The 18,866-nt window shown below is 39.4% G+C and overlaps 1 protein-coding gene across 1 annotated transcript in view; it reads left to right on the forward strand.

The window, feature by feature from the left end:
• The window catches only part of LOC126370655 (A disintegrin and metalloproteinase with thrombospondin motifs 7-like), a 183,401-nt gene that overhangs the window by 146,868 nt on the left and 17,667 nt on the right, over positions 1-18,866 (forward strand). Inside the window, exon 8 of the mRNA XM_050015620.1 lies at positions 11,080-11,193. Within this exon, the coding sequence (XP_049871577.1) occupies positions 11,080-11,193 (114 nt within the window). The remainder of the gene's footprint in view (positions 1-11,079; positions 11,194-18,866) is intronic.

Genomic DNA, 18,866 nt, shown 5'->3' on the forward strand with positions numbered 1-18,866 from the left:
TCAAATAGCAATATTGCGTATTAAGTTAAATACGTTAATGCGGCCTTTTTAGGCCTTCAAAAGCTTATCACATCAATTACCTTATAAGTAGTTGCCAAACGAGTTCCCGCATAATTTCAATATTAATAATAATGAATAAAACCGGGACAAAAAGTATAGTTTAACATAACACGTCTACCAGCGACAGTGGTATAGAGAGCGGCGGCGGCGCCGCGCGGTCTGCGCACACGCACACCTGAGCACATCGCAGATTATCGGCCTCCGTGGTCTAGTAGTAAGAGTGTTGGTTGGTTGAGGAATTAGTTCAACATCATCATCTCCCTAGCATTATCCCGTTTTCCACAGGGTCCGCTTACCTAACCTGAAGATTTGATAGGTCCTGTTTTTTACAGAAGCGACTTCCTGTCTGATCTTCCAATCCGCGAAGGGAAAACCAGCCTAATACAGATTAGGTGACCTACCTCCGAAAATGCATTTCTCGGGAATGTGGGTTTCCTCACGATGTTTTTCCTTCACCGCTGAGCACGTGATAATAATTTATGATCCAAACATGTATTCGAAAACAATTCGATCATTGGTTCAGGCCTGTGCTAGATTGCGACCTCAAAGTGAGAGGCAAGCATTCTACCAACTGGGCTACCACGGCACATGTCAAATGGTTTGCATACCAGCGAGATGCCTATTTGCGAGGTTATTCATTCATTTAAAAATTAACATCTGTCAATCATCTGTCTCTCAATGCATCCCTCGTTCAGCTCATACTTCATCACTAATTTAAGAGCCACGCTCTTGTCGGTGTAGAATTCTCCATGCTACTTTTTTAGGGACAAATAGGGCAGTGGTTTCTCTTGCCTTCCGCCCACCAGTCCACTACTGTTCAGTTCATCATCATCTCTAATTTAAAAGCCACGCTCTTATCGGTGTAGTAGCATTCTCCATTCTTGTCTATCAAAGGCCAATTCCTTCACTTCCTTACAAGACACGACACCCAGACCAGCTGCAGAGCAGAGAGGCTGTCCAGTTCTTACTTAATAAATTCCTAAAAATAACGTCAACGACCCCAGATCATTGCCTCCAGGTTAAAAGTCGCAAGCGCACAGTTGAGCTACTGATCTCCGGAGAAAGTTGTGAATAAAGATGGCCATTTTACTTGGCCACCATTTTTGGAATATAATTGCTGGAAATAGGGTTAAACGCAGGCCTGGTTGTCCCCTCGGGCAGACAATTACCCCGGTTGGAGCTACTCAGAAATGCGGTTTCTTTACTCTTTGTGATTTTTTACACAAACCCTATATGGTATGGCTACTGAGATTTTTTGTTTCGGTTGAAAATAAAACTCGAAAGACTCACTCGACTCGAGACTTGGTCTGAATTTCTTGAATTCTTCTAGTCAAGATCTAGATAGATAAAAACATTTATTTGGTATCCGTCTCTCTTGTCGGTGGAGTAATCGCCACTTTTTCCCACCAAGTCCTTCACTTCCTGATACGACACGACCTGCACCTTCTCTTTAATTTGTTTCATAAATGTTCTCTTAGATCTACCCCTTCCTCTCTTTCCTTCAATTTTTCCTTCTATGATGTTCTTTATAAATGAACCGTGTTGTATCTATTTATGTGGTCTACAGACACAAAAAAGTAAAATGATACCGAGAGCCAATCGACAGAGTCGCAGCTCTGTATTTAACACGCCATGTGTTCAACAGCAGCGCCAAGCGGTCATAGCTTAGTGCAAGTTCTTGCTCTACAACTCGGCTGGAGAAAACTGCGAATATAGCCACCTAGCCATCAAACGATGATTCTACATTCCATTGTTTTCTTCCCTTGCCATACCTAGTGTTAGATGGAACAGAATCGATCGCCTAAATCTCGACTGAAACGTCTCTATGCCAGTGAACTAGAAAGTTTACTGCAGGAAAATTTTACTGCGCCATCTATATAATTTTTGAAGAACGTAGCTTGGACCCCCCTAGGCATTCTTTATAATAGAGAGAGAAGAAGTCTAACTCTCACTTTAGAATACCTTATTCCGCTATGTTGCGAAATTAATGAATACCCACTGCCAAATTGCAATGCATCTTTAAAATAAAACGGCGAATAAAAGCGATCATCAATTGTTAGGAGAATTATAAAAGAATGGTCGCGGTGTTATCAACGTATCGCAACCATTATTGCGGTTATCCACAGGATCACACAGACAAGGAATGAAGTAAATAATGTAAAATAAAACAAGTAAATTTACAATGAAGGATTTTCTTTTTCTATTTGCTGGATAGATGGCGCTGAACTTGTTAGGTTACTGCAACGAACGAAACTTTATTTCGGTACGATTACTGTTTTTACCTACCACTAACCGACTCCCCATAACTTTGGAGTGCCTTCGACTGCAATTTGCCTTCTAAGTAGTAACTCGTATTAGGGTGAATATCAAAATTTCAAGTTTGGTGACGAAATTTCATATTATTTTTTCGTGAAAAATTCTCAAAAGGATCCTTTTGGATCCTTTTTAATGTCGCAACCCAATTTTTCACGAAAAAATGATATGACAGTTCGCCACCAAACTTGGCATATTTTGATATTCACCCATTTCTACCTCTCACAAGAGAGTAGGTACTTAGTTTATATTATTGAGATTATTAGTCTATGTCGACTTCTAAGAACCTTTTAAACTCCAAACCCCAAAAAGGTACTTACCACAAAAGTACGAAAAGTAGGAAAAGCACAACGTGTCGGTATCGCCATCAAAGCGGAGGCTTTCAAGGCGACGTCACGTCCGCGCTCAATTAACACCTCCGCGGCCATAACATATAGCCTGAGACAACGGCCGGTTTACACCTCATGTACTGAATGTAGTATGGACAAAACTTGCTGGTATTATAAATGAGAAAGTCACTGTCTGTCTGTTCACTTTTCACGCCTTAATCGCTGGATCTGTTTTGATGTTTGGCACTTAAACAGCCCTGAGATGTGTTCACCGTTTAGGAGTATACTTTTAAGAGTCTAGGATGGAGTTTTCCGGGATAGAGTTAAGGACTTTCCCCACGACGCAATCGAATATGGCGTGGATGTGCGATTTAGGGTTAGGATGCCAGTAATAGACGTTTGACCATTTTTTTGCGATGTCATAACTCATTATTTCATGTTTTTTTCTTAGACATAAGGATTTTGTTTTTATAACACTCAACCGTACTTATGGAAATTCTAAAATAGAACATTACTTAAATTAAAAACGTCTGACTAGGGCGGGATGAACTCGCAGCTCTTTTCAAGCTGAGACCACCTTCTCCTTATCCACTGTTCATGGAAAACTTCGATCTATATCGTCATTACGCCCACGCTGGCGCCATCTATCCGACACATTAAGTATTACTATTTAATAGACCAATAAACAAACAAGACTGTTGGGTTCAAGTCCCATCCAAGTCAGACATTTCGGTTTTTTTTTCTCTTTTATTAAGAATGAGAATAAGTATAATTTATTATTAAAGGACGCTACATACATAGCAACGATATAATGATATCCAGAGAAAAAAAATACCCATAATACTATTATACACATTTTTTTTCCAATTTCGAGCTACTTGCGATCGATCGTGCGACCATAATCAGGTGTTTTAGAGTGAATAATGTGGGCGTTCATAATCCGGTGATTACAAGGCCCCCGTTTCTATCCTGTGTCAATAGAATGTTCTTGAGTCTGCTACTGGTGTTACCAACATGTAGGGGTTGAGTAGCAAGTGCTTGACATGGTTCTCTAGTCTTTTAGTTCTTTATTTCTTCCATTATAAACGGAAGACCCGTTTGACAATTTGTAAAAAATACATCTAGTTTGTCGTCTACCCTGTACTCAAATCGTCATTTGTGCGCTAAGAATACTAACCGCGAATAATTCAAATCCACGCGAACAAAGTCACAGGCGGAAAGCTTGTTTGCAATAAGTCAGGCCGAAGAAAAAAAAGGAAAAAAATCGGGATTATTATGCACATGTTTTATCCGACATTTTGTTTTTTTCTTATCGCGGCTTATTAGTACAACATTAAATATTACACTTTACAAGTTATCGCCAATAATAATACATTTTTATTTCGTGTGAAAGCTTTCCTGGTGGGCGCTTATGAATTTTGTTTTGTCCAAGAATTGTTTGTGCGGTGTTATGTACTTTTTTCTTATTCTTTATTATCCGAATCCGAATACACTTTTTTCGGGCGCGATGCGTGATATGTTTCTAATATTCGGCTGGGCTGGACATGTTGCCCGAATGCCCGATGACTGACATGACATGACAAATGCTGTCAGACGTCGGGGAAGGCCACGAAAAAGATGGCGCGACGAGTTAGACCGCTTTTTGAAACTGTGGCACGAATAAGCTGGGGACAGGGAGGAGTGGAAGAAGGGAAGAGAGGCCTTTGCCCTGCAGTGGGACATTGCGGGCTATTAATAATAATATTCGGCTAAACAACTAAACCGCAATTGGTTAAAAAATAAAAAAAATGGACGATTTTTCTGGCATGCGTGTCATCATTTACATTCTCTCTCTCTCTATTTAAGAGCTGCGCTCTTGTCGGTGGAGTAATCGCCATTCCTCTCTTCTTCCCGCCAAAACCTTCACCTCCTGATACGACACGACCTGCACCTTCTCTTTTATTTGTTTCATAAATGTTATCCTAGGTCTACCCCTTCCTCTCTTCCCTTCAATTTTTCCTTCTATAATGTTTGTTATAAATGAATCATTTACATTACTTATTTCATAAAGTAAAATCATCTCTTACTCAGAAGACAACACTGCCAATATTTTTTAAAAGGATTTTAATTTTATTTATTTACCGTCTGTCGGTAAGTTCAAAGATCCCCACATGTACGCGACACGCAGCACATCAGTTCCGTGTGTACCGCTAATTAACCGCGCCGACCACCGGCCAAGTGTTTGCACAGGCATTGGAGCTTTTTAATTATGCATATATTATATTCTTCTTTTTACAGCGGCTGCAAGTTGTCTTTGATTACTTGTGGCTCTGACCACCCCATTAGGGATTACCGGCGTGAGTTTATGTATGTTATGTATATTCTTCCATACTTCTCTCATGGATCCTCTCAGACGACGGGTGAGAGCCTTCAGCGCTCCCCATTTGTCCGGCCAAGTAGTTAATGCCATCTGCGGCAAATCTACAATAAGTCACGTAAAAAAAATTATCTCAGTCGTCACCCTGAACTGATGTTCGTGTCCAGACATATGACACGTCCCGGCAATGTTCCCGACTTGGGGACTTGGGAACCTTCCCGCCAGTCATGGGCAGATCCAGGGGGTCATGGTGGTCATGGCAACAGGTTGGGTCATGGATGACTATCATCATCACCCATTAACGTCCCCACTGCTGGGGCACGGGCCTTCCCTATGGATGGATAGGGAGATTGGGCCTTAAACCACCACGCGGGGTGACCACTACCATTTTATCAAATTTTCTACGGAGATAGGTCGTCTGCGACCTGGTGACCCCCCCCTCACATAAAAGCTGGATCTGCTCCTGCTGCCAGTTTAACCCTTTCACGGGCAGATACCATGGGTCATTGATGGTTCATAATAGTATGACACCTTGGAATTGAAAAGTCATTAGACGTTCTGTCCTTGAAAGTGTTAAAGGCGCAAAATTAAGTGTTAACACTTTCAAGGACAGAACGTCTAATGACGTTCCGATCCCAAAGTGTCATATTACCTATTATGAACCATCAATGACCCATGTCCGTCAAAGGGTTAAAAACTGTCTTTCGCCAAGCGAGGCAAGCGTTTTACCAACTAGGGTATAAAGGATTTGAATATTTAAAAGTGTGCAATGTTAAGAAATGTCAAATAGCAATATTGCTTTTTAGATGAATTGCTTTGATGTGGCCTTTTAACCCAACCAAGGACTTTAATCCTAAGTATTCCTCTTTCGACTTTACCATTTATATTAATACTAGCTTTTGCCCGCGACTTCGTCCGCGTGGCGTGTTATAAAAGAGAGATCTTTGTGTGTGTGGAAGTGCATATCAAATTTCAAGCATCTAATTTATGCAGTTTAGATTTTTCATACAAATGTTCCTTCCCGCTAACTCCCGTTTCCGTGGGAATTTTTGAAATATCCTGTTGCAACTAAGCTTTAACCTCTCATCTGCCGAGATACCAGACACAATAGATTTTACATTGTGTCTGGTCGAGATCCGCGTTCCGGCAGATGAGAGGTTAAGTTAACTAAGGTACCTGCATGCCAAATTTCAAGCGTCTAACTTAAGCGGTTTAGATTTTTCATACAAAAGGATTTTCTCGCTAATTCCCGTTCCCGTGGGAATTCCGGGAATTCCTTTCTTAGTGCACCTCTACGGTACCTAAGCTACGTCTCTTCCAAATTTCAAGTGCCTACGTTTAGCCGTTTAGGCTGTGCGTTGATATGTCAGTCAGTCAGTTTCTCCTTTTATATATTTAGATAGATTCATGCATGCATAAGGGCCTGCAATTAAGAACCAATTTACTCTGATTTCACGGCACACATCGGGAGATTATTTCACACCTAAACTGGATATTAATATAATAACTTCTAAATATGGAAATTAAGGGGTAGAGTATGAAGGATATTACTTATTATGAAATTGGGCAAGGTGTCTTGGTAGAATTACTCATATGTTGGCAAACGTGATATTAATGTTACGACAGTATATATAATGACCTCCGTGGTCCAGTGGTTGAGCGTTGGGCTCACAATCCGGAGGTTCCGGGTTCGATTCCCGGTGGGAACATGTCAGAAAAATTTCTTTGTGGTCCCTAGTTTGGTTAGGACATTACTGGCTAATCACCAGATTGACTGAAAGTAAGATGGTCCGTGCTTCGGAAGGCACGTTAAGCCGTTGGTCCCGGTTACTACTTACTGATGTAAGTAAGTAGTCGTTACGCGTGTGTTGTCGTGGGTCGTGTTATTGTTGTTATGTAATGTTTGTGTTTTTACATATATTTTTTTTTAATAGAATAAATAAATCCTTAACAACATGATAGACAATAGGCTATTTTGCAACTAGTCAAATCAGTTACTTTGTACTAAACGTTAAAATACGTAATAATCCTAATCACCAAATAAATTATTCACCCAGGGTATATGAACGTGGAAGCAATAAGCCAAGAAGCCTGCAAATAAATAGCCTTAAAAGTGGTCTTATTACGGCGTGCTTTATCACCACTATAAGAGGCGAAGTCAATCTCTGATGTCGTTAAGTGCAATCAATTTGATTTCACGGCACATGCCGCCGGGTTTCACACCTAACTTGGATATTAAATGCTCAATATGGAAATTATACCTCTGTTTACCGGGGATTCGAAGGGCGTAATATATCCTGTAATGTCCTAACAAAACTAGGGATCACAAAGTAATTTATGTGATATTTCCCCACCGGGATTCGAACCCGGGACCTCCGGATCGTGAGCCTAACGCTCAACCACTGGACCACGGAGGCCGTCATTAGCAATATAATGTATATAAGCCACATGCGAGCACATGAACGTAGGAGTTGTAGCAGTCGCCGTAGCCGAATTCGGCTGGATCACATCATTCATTCATTAACGTTATCGTACTCATGCATCAGTGTGAGGTCTGACACCCATACGATTGAAGACCGAGACCGAAACGACCGAGTTTTTGAGGTAAACCCAGCTCAACCAATGGAGAGCTTTTTTTTCTTATTGTAGATTTGCCGCAGATGGTATTAACTACTTGGCCGGACAAATGGGGAGCGCTGAAGACCCGGTACAACGTTTACCAATGGAGAGCGGAGAGTTGTCTATACGTAGTATTATTTCTTATTCTGTGGCACGGGCCTTGTTTACCTTTATATATTTCTAAGCTAATAGCTTATCAATATATCTGCAATTTATCATTCTAATTACATCGCTCGCTTTATTTACATTTCGTTCTTAAAAAAGACATCAACGCGCGTTTTTATTGCTTCGTTTTTTTTTAATGTGATTTTCAACAATACACATTTTTTCTTTCCGTTACAAACACAGTATCAAAAATATTCTTATTTCATAACGAAAAATTAGTTTCGTAACAATATATTCTGAGTAAATCTCCCACAGACCATTTCTTGTCTGGGTGGGTCGTTACGGAATGAAATATTCGGATTATCCGACAAATATATCGATTATTCGATTACAATGTTTTGATCCGTCGTAAATTGATACTACGGATCTTTTAGCGCAGTCGTAAATATGAAGCTTATGTGCGGCTCGGCTTAAACGAAGTAGGACGAAATAAATTGATTTCGAATTTTATACACATCTGAAGAATATTTAGCAAAACGGAACGATTTTTTTTATAGAAATGTAAACTTTTTGGTGTAATGCAGTCAAAAGGGCAAAAAAAACAAAAGAATAAATGCATAGGTTATATGTAGAGTCCGCGCCACTAAAGAAGAAATTTGCACTTGCAATATTAAATTGTGATGTCCTATTCTGCGAAGTCCTGTTTTATTTTGTTGCAGGTAATAATAGTTGTTATAGTTTTAAAAAAACCAACTTACCTACTTAACTTTTTGTTTTCTCTGTATTTTTTTTTCTCCGATTACTTCGACACTGGCAATGGTCGTAAGATTAAGAGACCCATCGTCATAACCTAAAAAAAGTTCCTTTGATGTTAATAATGTGTGACCACAAAAAAAAAGTTTTCATCTCGAGCTCCTCCGTGCTTCGGAAGGCACGTTAAGCCGTTGGTCCCGGCTGCATTAGCAGTCGTTAATAACCATCAATCCGCACTGGGCCCGCGTGATGGTCTAAGGTCCGATCTCCCTATCCATCCATAGGGAAGGCCCGTGCCCCAGCAGTGGGGACGTTAATGGGCTGGTGATGTTGATGATGATGTTAATAGAACTATGGGTCGTGTACTAGGTTCAAGATAAATTATGAAATTCTGATTACTAAATAAAGAGAGATCTAAAATTAAGGAAAAACATTTTCTTTTTTCTATTTAACATATTTACGAATTTTAATGAAGAAAAACGTAATAATAAGTCAGACATTTTATCACGTTTTTATGACGTCACAATGTGCTTTTTCATACAAATTCCACAGTTATTTCGTATTTTAACGTTTAAAAAAAGTAATTGATTTGACTAGTATTAACCTACAAAGTTAAATGGACCTTTATTCGTTATCCAAACACACTATATTATCTCCTATCAACTAGTTGGTATAACATACATTATACGAGTACATCTATCACTCCACGAAATCTATTTATAAATTTCAATAAAAATTCGCTCACCGTTTTCCAAGAACCGTATTGCTAGTATCCGAGAGTAATAATAGAGTATAATATAATGTATGCATGGGTTGTATGGTATATTTAAACATATGGTAGTACGTGTGTATGTATGGTGTGTTGAATTTATTATTGCGATTTATTGAAGTTTTCGCCTTCCGTGTGTATGAGTCAGAACCCGAGTATTATTAGACGGCTATTCCCAACCGCCCGACAGACATAGACTAACGTGTAACGTACATTTACAGAACTGGCAGGTTAAAAAGGACACATCGAAGCAATTGAATTAAAAAAGCAATATTGCAATTTGACATTTAGGCATAAAAAAGTATAAGAGTAAGTTTTTATGAGAAATTAAATTTGTTATTTTATTGAATTGATAAGGCGTGATATATATTTTAATTTGTATACCTGAATTATAAGGTCGAATATGGCGGACATTCTAGCTATAAGATCATTTTGTACCTGTATTCTTACAAATAAAGAACTTTGAGTGCGCAATGAAAACACGTCGTTCTGTTTAATAATATCTATGTAGACTCTCAGAAAACACCAGGGGGGTTAAAAAGGCCACATAGAAGCAATTCATCTTAAAAAGCAATATTGCTGTTTAACATTTCTTTGCATTGCGCATTTTCTTTTGTATGCGCAAATGTCAAATTGCAATTTGCTTGGTGTACGGTCACGAGCATTAATATGTATACACTTTGGTACCATGTCACATTAACTTTTTTGACAAATTGAACTGTAAGTCTCACTAAATGTCAAATATGTGCGACAGAGTCCTAAAGTGGGTACATTATATTGCTCATGACTGTACACTAAAACTAAAATAACAGTCACATCAAAAATTGGACTGTTACGTAAGCCAAATTATAAGTGCACACAACACATTTACTATGGCGGATGGTAAAATAATTATATAAATAAATGAGTGTATCTCATCTGCGTTATTTAGTCTCTCGACGTAAACTGCTAGTATCTGAATCTATTACTGTTGCTGCTACTTGCGACTCAACTCCACTTACTCAGATTTACTAAAGTTACTTTGTAGATGATTAGTCTGTATACTCATGCCTCTAATCCCAAATAGGGTAGGCTAACCCACAGGTAATTAGGAGCATCCACTGTTGATACGAAGTCCTAAGATGAATGTGATTAACCTTTGGTAACAAGGGATGACATGGCTCATGTAACGACTATATAAACTGCCTATATACGTCCTAATGCTGGGCACAGGCCTCCCCTCAATCAACCGGAGGGGGTATGGAGTATGCTCCACGTTGCACCACGTATGCACCACGCTGCTCCACTGCGGGTTGGTGGAGGTGTTTTTACGGCTAATAGCCGGGACCAACGGCTTAACGTGCCCTCCGAAGCACGGAATCATCTTACTTTTTCGGACAATCAGGTGATTCAAGTCTGAAAAGTCCTTACCAAACAGAGGACAGTCTCACAAAGTGACTTCGACAATGTCCCCATCGAGAATCGAACCTGGACCTCCAGATCGTGAGCCTAACGCTCTAACCACTAGACCACGGAGGCAGCATGTAACGACTACTTACTTACATTAGTAAGTAGCAACCGGGACCAACGTCTTAACGTGCCTTCCAAAGCACGGATCATCTTAATTGCGGACAATCAGGTGATCAGCCTGTAATGTCCTAACCAAACTAAGGACCACAAAGTATTTTTTGTGATATGTCTGGAAACGAACCCAGGACCTCCAGATCGTGAGCCCAACGCTCAACCACTGGACAACTGGAGTTGATGATTGAAGGTTAATGTTCTTATTGTTACAGTACATTAGGCGTGGCGCACGTAGCTGGCATGTGCAAGCCAGACCGCAGCTGTTCAGTCAACGAAGATAACGGCATTATGTTGGCACACACCATCACACACGAGCTGGGGCACAAGTGAGTACCATACAGTCGTAAGACTGAAAATCCTCTGTGAAATACGGTCACGGGCATTAATATGTATACACTTTGGTACCATGTCACATTAACTTTTTTGACAAATCGAACTGTAAGTCCCACTTCTTCTTCTATCTTCTATCGTGTGGGTTGTGAGGTGGATTACCAACCGCATCAACCCTGGTGTCAGGGTTATTATTGAGCCGCCATAGGCCCCTGACATGACTCATGTGACGACTACGTACTTACATCAGTAAGTAGTAACCGGGACCAACGGCTTAACGTGCCTTCCGAAGCACGGATCATCTTACTTTTTGGACAATCAGGTGATCAGCCTGTAATGTCCTAACCAAACTAGGGATCACAAAGTGATTTTTGTGATTTGTCCCCACCGGGATTCGAACCCGGGACCTCCGGATCGTGAGCACAACGCTCAACCACTGGACCACGGAGGCCGTTCAAGTCCCACTAAATGTCAAATATGTTAGTGCAACAGAGTCCTAAAGTGGGTACATTATATTGCTCATAACTTTACACACTAAAATTTACTTTATAATATGGCAACACCGCATTCTAATCTTTCTTCTACCCCTCGAACATCACGGCGATGGGTGTTGCTTTTTCCACCTTTTGTTAATTTTTAATTACTACAGTCCATTTCTAAATGTCAAGCATGTGTTTTTATTCATATTTAACACCAGCGACGCACATCCTCTAAAATTCAGACCCCAATGTTTAACTATTGTGTCTGGAAATCTCGGCGAGGGTGTATCTTATTTGGGTTAAGAGGAGAGTTCTCGGCCTTCCTGATCCAGTTGACCGGCTCACGATCCGGAGGTCCCAGCATCGAATACCAATGGGGACACATCACAAAAATCAGTTTGTGGACTCAATTGCAAATTGATCACCCGATTGTCCGAAAGCAAGTCCGAAGTCGGTCCCAGTTGCTATTTACTTAAATAAGTATGTAGTCGTTACTCGGACCATGCCAGGGTTCTTTCTTTCTTTCAAATCAATCCCTAGTATTAAATGTGACTTGCCCTGAATTTTGGTTGGAAACTATCGGCCGTGTTAGTGGTAATAAACGCTTAATATCCCATTAGATAGCGAGTCATGATTTAAACCATCATTCAGATTTACGAGCTGGACTCGCGTTATCATATCTGTCTACAGGGCTGCCAAAACTTAAATGAATTATAATCAAATCAGAAATTAATAAACTAATCTCAGCTGAGACTGACCTCAAGACCATGATCAAGTCCCTGTTTTTATACAAGAACTGTCGCCTGAAGCTGCAGGCCTAGCACACTAGGTAAAGCGCGACATCAGTAAATAGTAACCGGGCCCAACGGTTTAACGTGCCTTCCGAAGCACGGATCATCTTACTTTCGGGCAATCAGGTGATCAGCCTGTAATGTCCTAGCCAAACTCGGGATCACAAAGTATTTTTGTTATATGTCGCCACGTCGTCACCGGGATTCGTACCCGGGACCTTCGGGTCGCGAGCCCAACGCTCAACCACTGAACCACTGAGGCCGTACACCGTAGAGCTCACTGAGAAGCAAGCATTCTTCCAATTGGGCTACCAGGACCTAACCTTAACCTTTCTCTCAAATAACTAAAATCACTTTGTGATCCCTAGTTTGGTTAGGACACTACAGACTGATTACCTGATTGTCCAAAAGTATGATGATCCGTGCTTCGGAAGGCACGTTGAGCCGTCGGTCCCGGTTACTACTTACTGATGTAAGTACGTAGTCGTTACATGAGTCATGTTAGGGGCATTTGGCGGCTTAATAACCCTGACACCAGGGTTGCTGAGGTTGGTAATCCACTTCACAACCCACACGATAGAAGAAGGCCTCTAGCAATTGCCTACATAAACAAACATAATATAACACGAGTATATTTCGTAGTACATTACAAAATCGATACTCAATATCAGAACTCGTAATAGTAATGACCGATAATAAATCCACGCGAATTTACGTCATCACTTGTTAAACTCTGTATTATGTGTATTATATAAACAACCGCCATGGTATAGTTGTTAGAGCGTTAGAATCTCGATCTTGGAGGTCCGAGTTCAATTCCGTATAGTCTGATGATAGAGAATTCCACTAAATATCAACTCAGAATCATGGTCTGAATTATCCCCCTCAGTAACCGTTAAATTGTCACTGACAGCCTGTATAGTCACGAAAAAAGTGCCTCCTAAACACAGTTTAAATCATTTGCATTTAAATCATTGCAGTGCACGGAAAAACTTTTTAAGTATGTGATGTACTGTACTAAACATGATAATATACTTTGCAATTCTTTATAATAATAAAAAAAATGGAAAAGATGAGGCTTGGGGGGTTGAAAAGGCCACATCAAAGCGATTCATCTAAAAAAGCAATATTGCAATTTGACATTTGCGCATATAAAAGTAAGTACGCAATGCAAACAAATGTCAAATAGCAATATTGCTTTCTTAGATGAATTGCTTCCATGTGAACATTTTAACCCCTCTGATAATGAATGTACGGTCACGAGCATTAGTACGTATACACTTTGGTACCATGTCACATTAACTTTTTTGACAAATTGAACTGTAAGTCTCATTAAATGTCAAATATGTTAGTGCGACAGAGTCCTAAAGTGGGTACATTATATTGCTCATAACTGTATGTGGTTAAGTTTGGTACTCGCGTAAGAAAGGAAATGGCCTATAATTTTATCAGTTACAAACACCCTGTCTTCATAAGATAATGTGAGAGCGGCAAGGTCTACCACACGCTCTGCAGACGCAAAGGCAGGAGGTACCGCGCCACTTTTGTTTCGCCTGGCTTTTTTTTCAGACCAAACCAGGCATAGCAAATGTACCTCGTGTTCTTGTGTTATGTAATTTATATTAGAGCTGTCATCGCTCAGTATTGTAATGGATTGTTTACGCGGGTGCGGGTTCAACTGCGCGTGCGCCGTGTTGCCAACAGCCGCTGACTCACGCTGCTAACTCGGTACAAGGACGGTCGACTTTGATACTTAGGTATATAGATTCATTATATGTATAGGTTAAACGTGAAAATCTGGTGCATCAAGCGATGGAAGAAATGAAGCATGCGCATGCAGGTGGAAGCTTTTGGGTTAAGTAACTATGTCACGGACCTTTGGTGGCTCCATAATAGCTGGGTTATTGAAGTTGGTTATTGATCATACAACCCACACGAGAGAAAAGACAATAAAACACTTTATTTCCCAGAAATTTACAAGACATATACAGGATAAACTTATTCTAAGGTGGGCAAAGGCGGCCTTATCGCTAAGCGCGATCTCTTCTAGACAACCTTCGGCAGACTATACGTTAGAAAGAAACGATAGTAAGGAAATATCGATTGTCATAATCATTTGCAAGTTGGCTAAGGCCCCTGAAGAGGTAGCGTCTATACAGAAGTTTTATCGAAATGAACCGCTTTCTTATACAGATAAATATTCACTACACTATTTATAGAGAAAAAGTATAAACATCAATGGTCAATGACATCACTATCATTACTCAAAGGACTTCATTCAATAATAAACATTAAGTTTATTTATAGCAAATAAATAAATATATCTCATAAAGAAAATAAATAATAAGGAAGTACTTTATGATTTACAGAGCTCATAATTTAATTTTTCAATTAAATTAATGCGTATATTTTATGAGTTATTTTTGTACTTAAAAGGGTTGTTATAAGGAAGGAATGTAAATTGGATGTTCAGGCGTTTATTTACATAAACTTCATAAAATCCCACGAAAGACTACGAAAACATGGAAGGTGACATTTTACTGCTGGTCACAGGCCTTCCCACAATAAACCTGAGGGGGTATGGAACATAAGTGGACTACGTTCTTTCCTAAAGAAAAAAACATTTCGTGTGGGTTGTGAAGTGGAATACCAGCCTAATCAACCCTGGTTGCAGGGTTATTATTGATCCGCCAAAGACCCCTGACATGATTCAGAAAAACACACCAAACCCATCTGCTGTCGTTTGGAGTCCTAGTACGACCTTGAAATAGACTTTTCTGGCCGCCATCTCACTCGCGTCAGACAAGAGCACTGCGGGACGGAAGGCAAGAGAGTAACCACTGTCCTATTTTCTCCAAAAAAAGAATGCGACAAGAATGTGGTTCTTTAATTAGTGATGAACCTGTCCGCCGCCGCTGGTGTTGCCGACGTCTCATTCGGCATATAACCCCACTCGGAATCTCTCATAAGTATATAATTCTCTCTGATGACGAGTATCGCGCTCACTTGTAACTCAAACCTGTTGTTTTAAAGGATCATGACCGTAACTGTATGAGACCCGTCCCCACCTTCCAACATGTAATTTATTTTATTTCAATAGTATCTTTAAAAAGCGTACCGATTAGTTCTAACTTCTAATTCCATGGGGTTTAGAAATAAAATTAAAAAAAAGTTTGTCGAAAATCGAAATTAATTGAAACAATGTTGTACCGGGCGGTACCTAACCGCGTATTTCGAGAAAGTCGCCATAGATGCAATGGATGGGTTTGCCGCTGTCATGCGTAAGCGCTGCGCCTCCATGTTGCGCCGCACGCGCGACAGCCCCAACACCATCCTGCGCGCGCTGGCGGACCGGTGGGACTCACGGTTGCTGGCCTGATGGATACGACTGCACGCAGTCAAATAAAACCAACCGGCCTCGATTACTTCTTTGTTACTAATACTAGATTTAAGTTTGTAATGTTGCTAATAAATATGGATGTTTTTTTATAAGGCCAAAATAAACTTTTATTATGTACCTGTTTATTATAGAACAAAAATATCAACTCACTAAGACGCTTCGAATGAGCTATGTCTGGAATCTATTGATGGAGGGGGACGTTTTGACTCATTGTCCTTTTGTTTCGGGTGAAATCCGCGCTCCCCATTTCTCTGACCAACTCGTTATAATTATTATCTGTGGCAAATCTAGAAGTCGCGTCAAAAAAAGAATAGAAAGAAATAGTTTATTATAAAAGGACGCCACACACAAAAACAAGACAATAACATCATTTAAAATTATCACAAAACAATTACAAAAATCCGAAACGGATGTGCGTCGAAATGATCATAAGGTTGTGGTATAAGCAAATATTATTAAATATTAAAGGGAAATCCAAATAGGGCCCTCTGTTTTCCTCTTACAGAGGAAAAACAATAACCGGAGTCCGGATGTGTTATTCATTCATAATTATGATCGTAATAATTACACAAGAGTTTCATTATGTCTTCAATACTACTAGCAATGATAAGAATTGTCACGCGTTTATTAATAATTATTTTATTGCGATTATTAATTACAACAGTTGATGGATTATTGTTGTGTTGTAAGTATAAATAGAATTGTTATCTACGTTAATGCATGCGTGTAATTAAATAAAAAGTTATATATTTATAATATTCTAATAGGCGTGTAAAATTATAGTTTATGTTGGTACTGTTTTTTTGTTTTTCATTTAATTTATGAATTATATTTTATTTTATAAACATTTATTATGACTAGTAATTGTAATAATGTAATACGTAACATAAGATAACATCACGAAAGGGTAGGCAGAAGTGTAGCAATGTAAGATTAGGACTCGCATTTAGTCCCAAAATGACACTACCCGTGTATCGGGCCAAATAGTGAATGCCATTCGAATCTTTTACTTATTACTTATAAGTAAGACATATAAACGCAAATAGCCCTTAAGAACACCTCACAAAACAATGAACTATTTAAATATGTATTATAATCTTATTATCATTAACCTAAGCTGAAGATTTGACAGGACCAGTTTTGTTTTAAAGCGACTACCTGTCTTGACCTTACAACCCGCGAAGGGAAAACCATCCTAATTCAGGTTAGGTCACATACCTGCGAAACGCATTTCTTTTTAATATGGGTTTCCGCACGATATTTTCCTTCACCGCTGACCACATGATTTAATATTTAACATGTATAATGGTCTATTTGTACAATATTACTATGGCATTGATTACCTACTACAGGTTATGTTGGTCGATCATAAATTCTCGTAACATTATATACGGTTATCGAACGTCGTGTATAATCTAAATGGCTCTATTAGTATCATTTCTTATCAATGTTCACTATTATTCATTATACCTACAGAATCTATTAGTGGTTGCAGCATAAATCCTTAGAACTGGATTGAATAGTACGTATCTGTTGAATTATAGTCGGCGATACGGCTCACCACCTATCACGTTTGTTTAACAGAAAACTCGGTGAGGTGTGGGTGCTTACTTCATCTTGCGGTGGATGTACCTCTGGATACCCCAATTGAGATATAATCATGACTTTATTTTATGATTGACCATAGTCGCGAAATTGTGAAATCGTGCTTCGGAGGGCACGTTAAGGTGTTGATCCCGGTTACTACTTACTGATGCAAGTACGTAATCGTTACGTCAGGGGCCTTTGGCGGCTCAATAGTAACCCTGACACCAGGGTTGATGAGGTTGGTAATCCACCTCACAACCCACACGATAGGAGAAGATTTGCTCATACTTGTATGGCGCGCGTTTCACGCTCACTTGGCTCTTCAAATTCAAATTCAAAAATATCTTTATTCAGTAGGTAACATAGTTACACTTTGAATCGTCAATTTTTACATAACGAACGTCAATGAACGAACTTCAACCTCCTTCTTCTATTCCGTGGTCTCCTCTGCTGGATGTCGTACTAAAGAAATACTGTATATAATACACAACCATATACACAAAATATCATACTTACATAAAGTCATATCTCCGAACAAATTACCTCGTTGATAGCCCATTATTCTTTGTTACGAGATAACATGAAAAACCGTCTTGTGTAGGCGCGATATAGGACAATGCACCGGCCATTGCACTTTAGGTCACCAACCTGCTCATATTATGCCTATAACATGTTAAACAAATGCTTAGAAAATGCCTATCGAGTAATCTGTACTACTGTACCTATTGTTACCTTAATTATCTTATATTAATTTGCATCTGATGTATATGATTGGTTATTTGTAAATAAATGAATTGAATTGAATTGAATCCGGGCCTCAGCCAAGTTGCAAACTATTACAATTAAAATATTGACAATCGACCGTGACAGTGATAAAAAAATAATATGGAATGATGGTATTGACAAGTCGACGCGCACCTAATCGCGTTGTATCTAATTGCCTTATTTCTAAACAATGACAAAAGATTTAAGACAAATCTATAGTGCGCACCACAAAAGAAAGTCCTCGGATTTGAGTGGAATTAATTGAAAATTCATAATATTTCTATGCTGTCTGTACAGTCGCATCCATCATATTAATAAATCTTTTTTTTCCTTCCTTTCTTTCTTTCTTCTATTACAGCAGCATTGTGTAATACAGTCCATTTACCATCTCAAAGCGAAGAGGCGCCTGTCACATTAAACCAAGCAATGGAATGCAGCGGCGTATTTACTAGTTATAAAGAGTTGTAGCCTTGTTGACAGAACGCTTGACTTTCACTGTGACGTCCCAGGTTCGAATCCCAATACAGGTCTAAACCAATGATTACCGAATTTGTTTTCGAATTCATATTGGAATCATAAATTAATTATCATCACGTGCTCAGAACATCGTGAGGAAGCCCACGTTCCCGAGAAATGCGTTTCGGAGG

Source organism: Pectinophora gossypiella, chromosome 11, assembly GCF_024362695.1.
Source record: "Pectinophora gossypiella chromosome 11, ilPecGoss1.1, whole genome shotgun sequence".
NCBI classification, from domain to species: domain Eukaryota; kingdom Metazoa; phylum Arthropoda; class Insecta; order Lepidoptera; family Gelechiidae; genus Pectinophora; species Pectinophora gossypiella.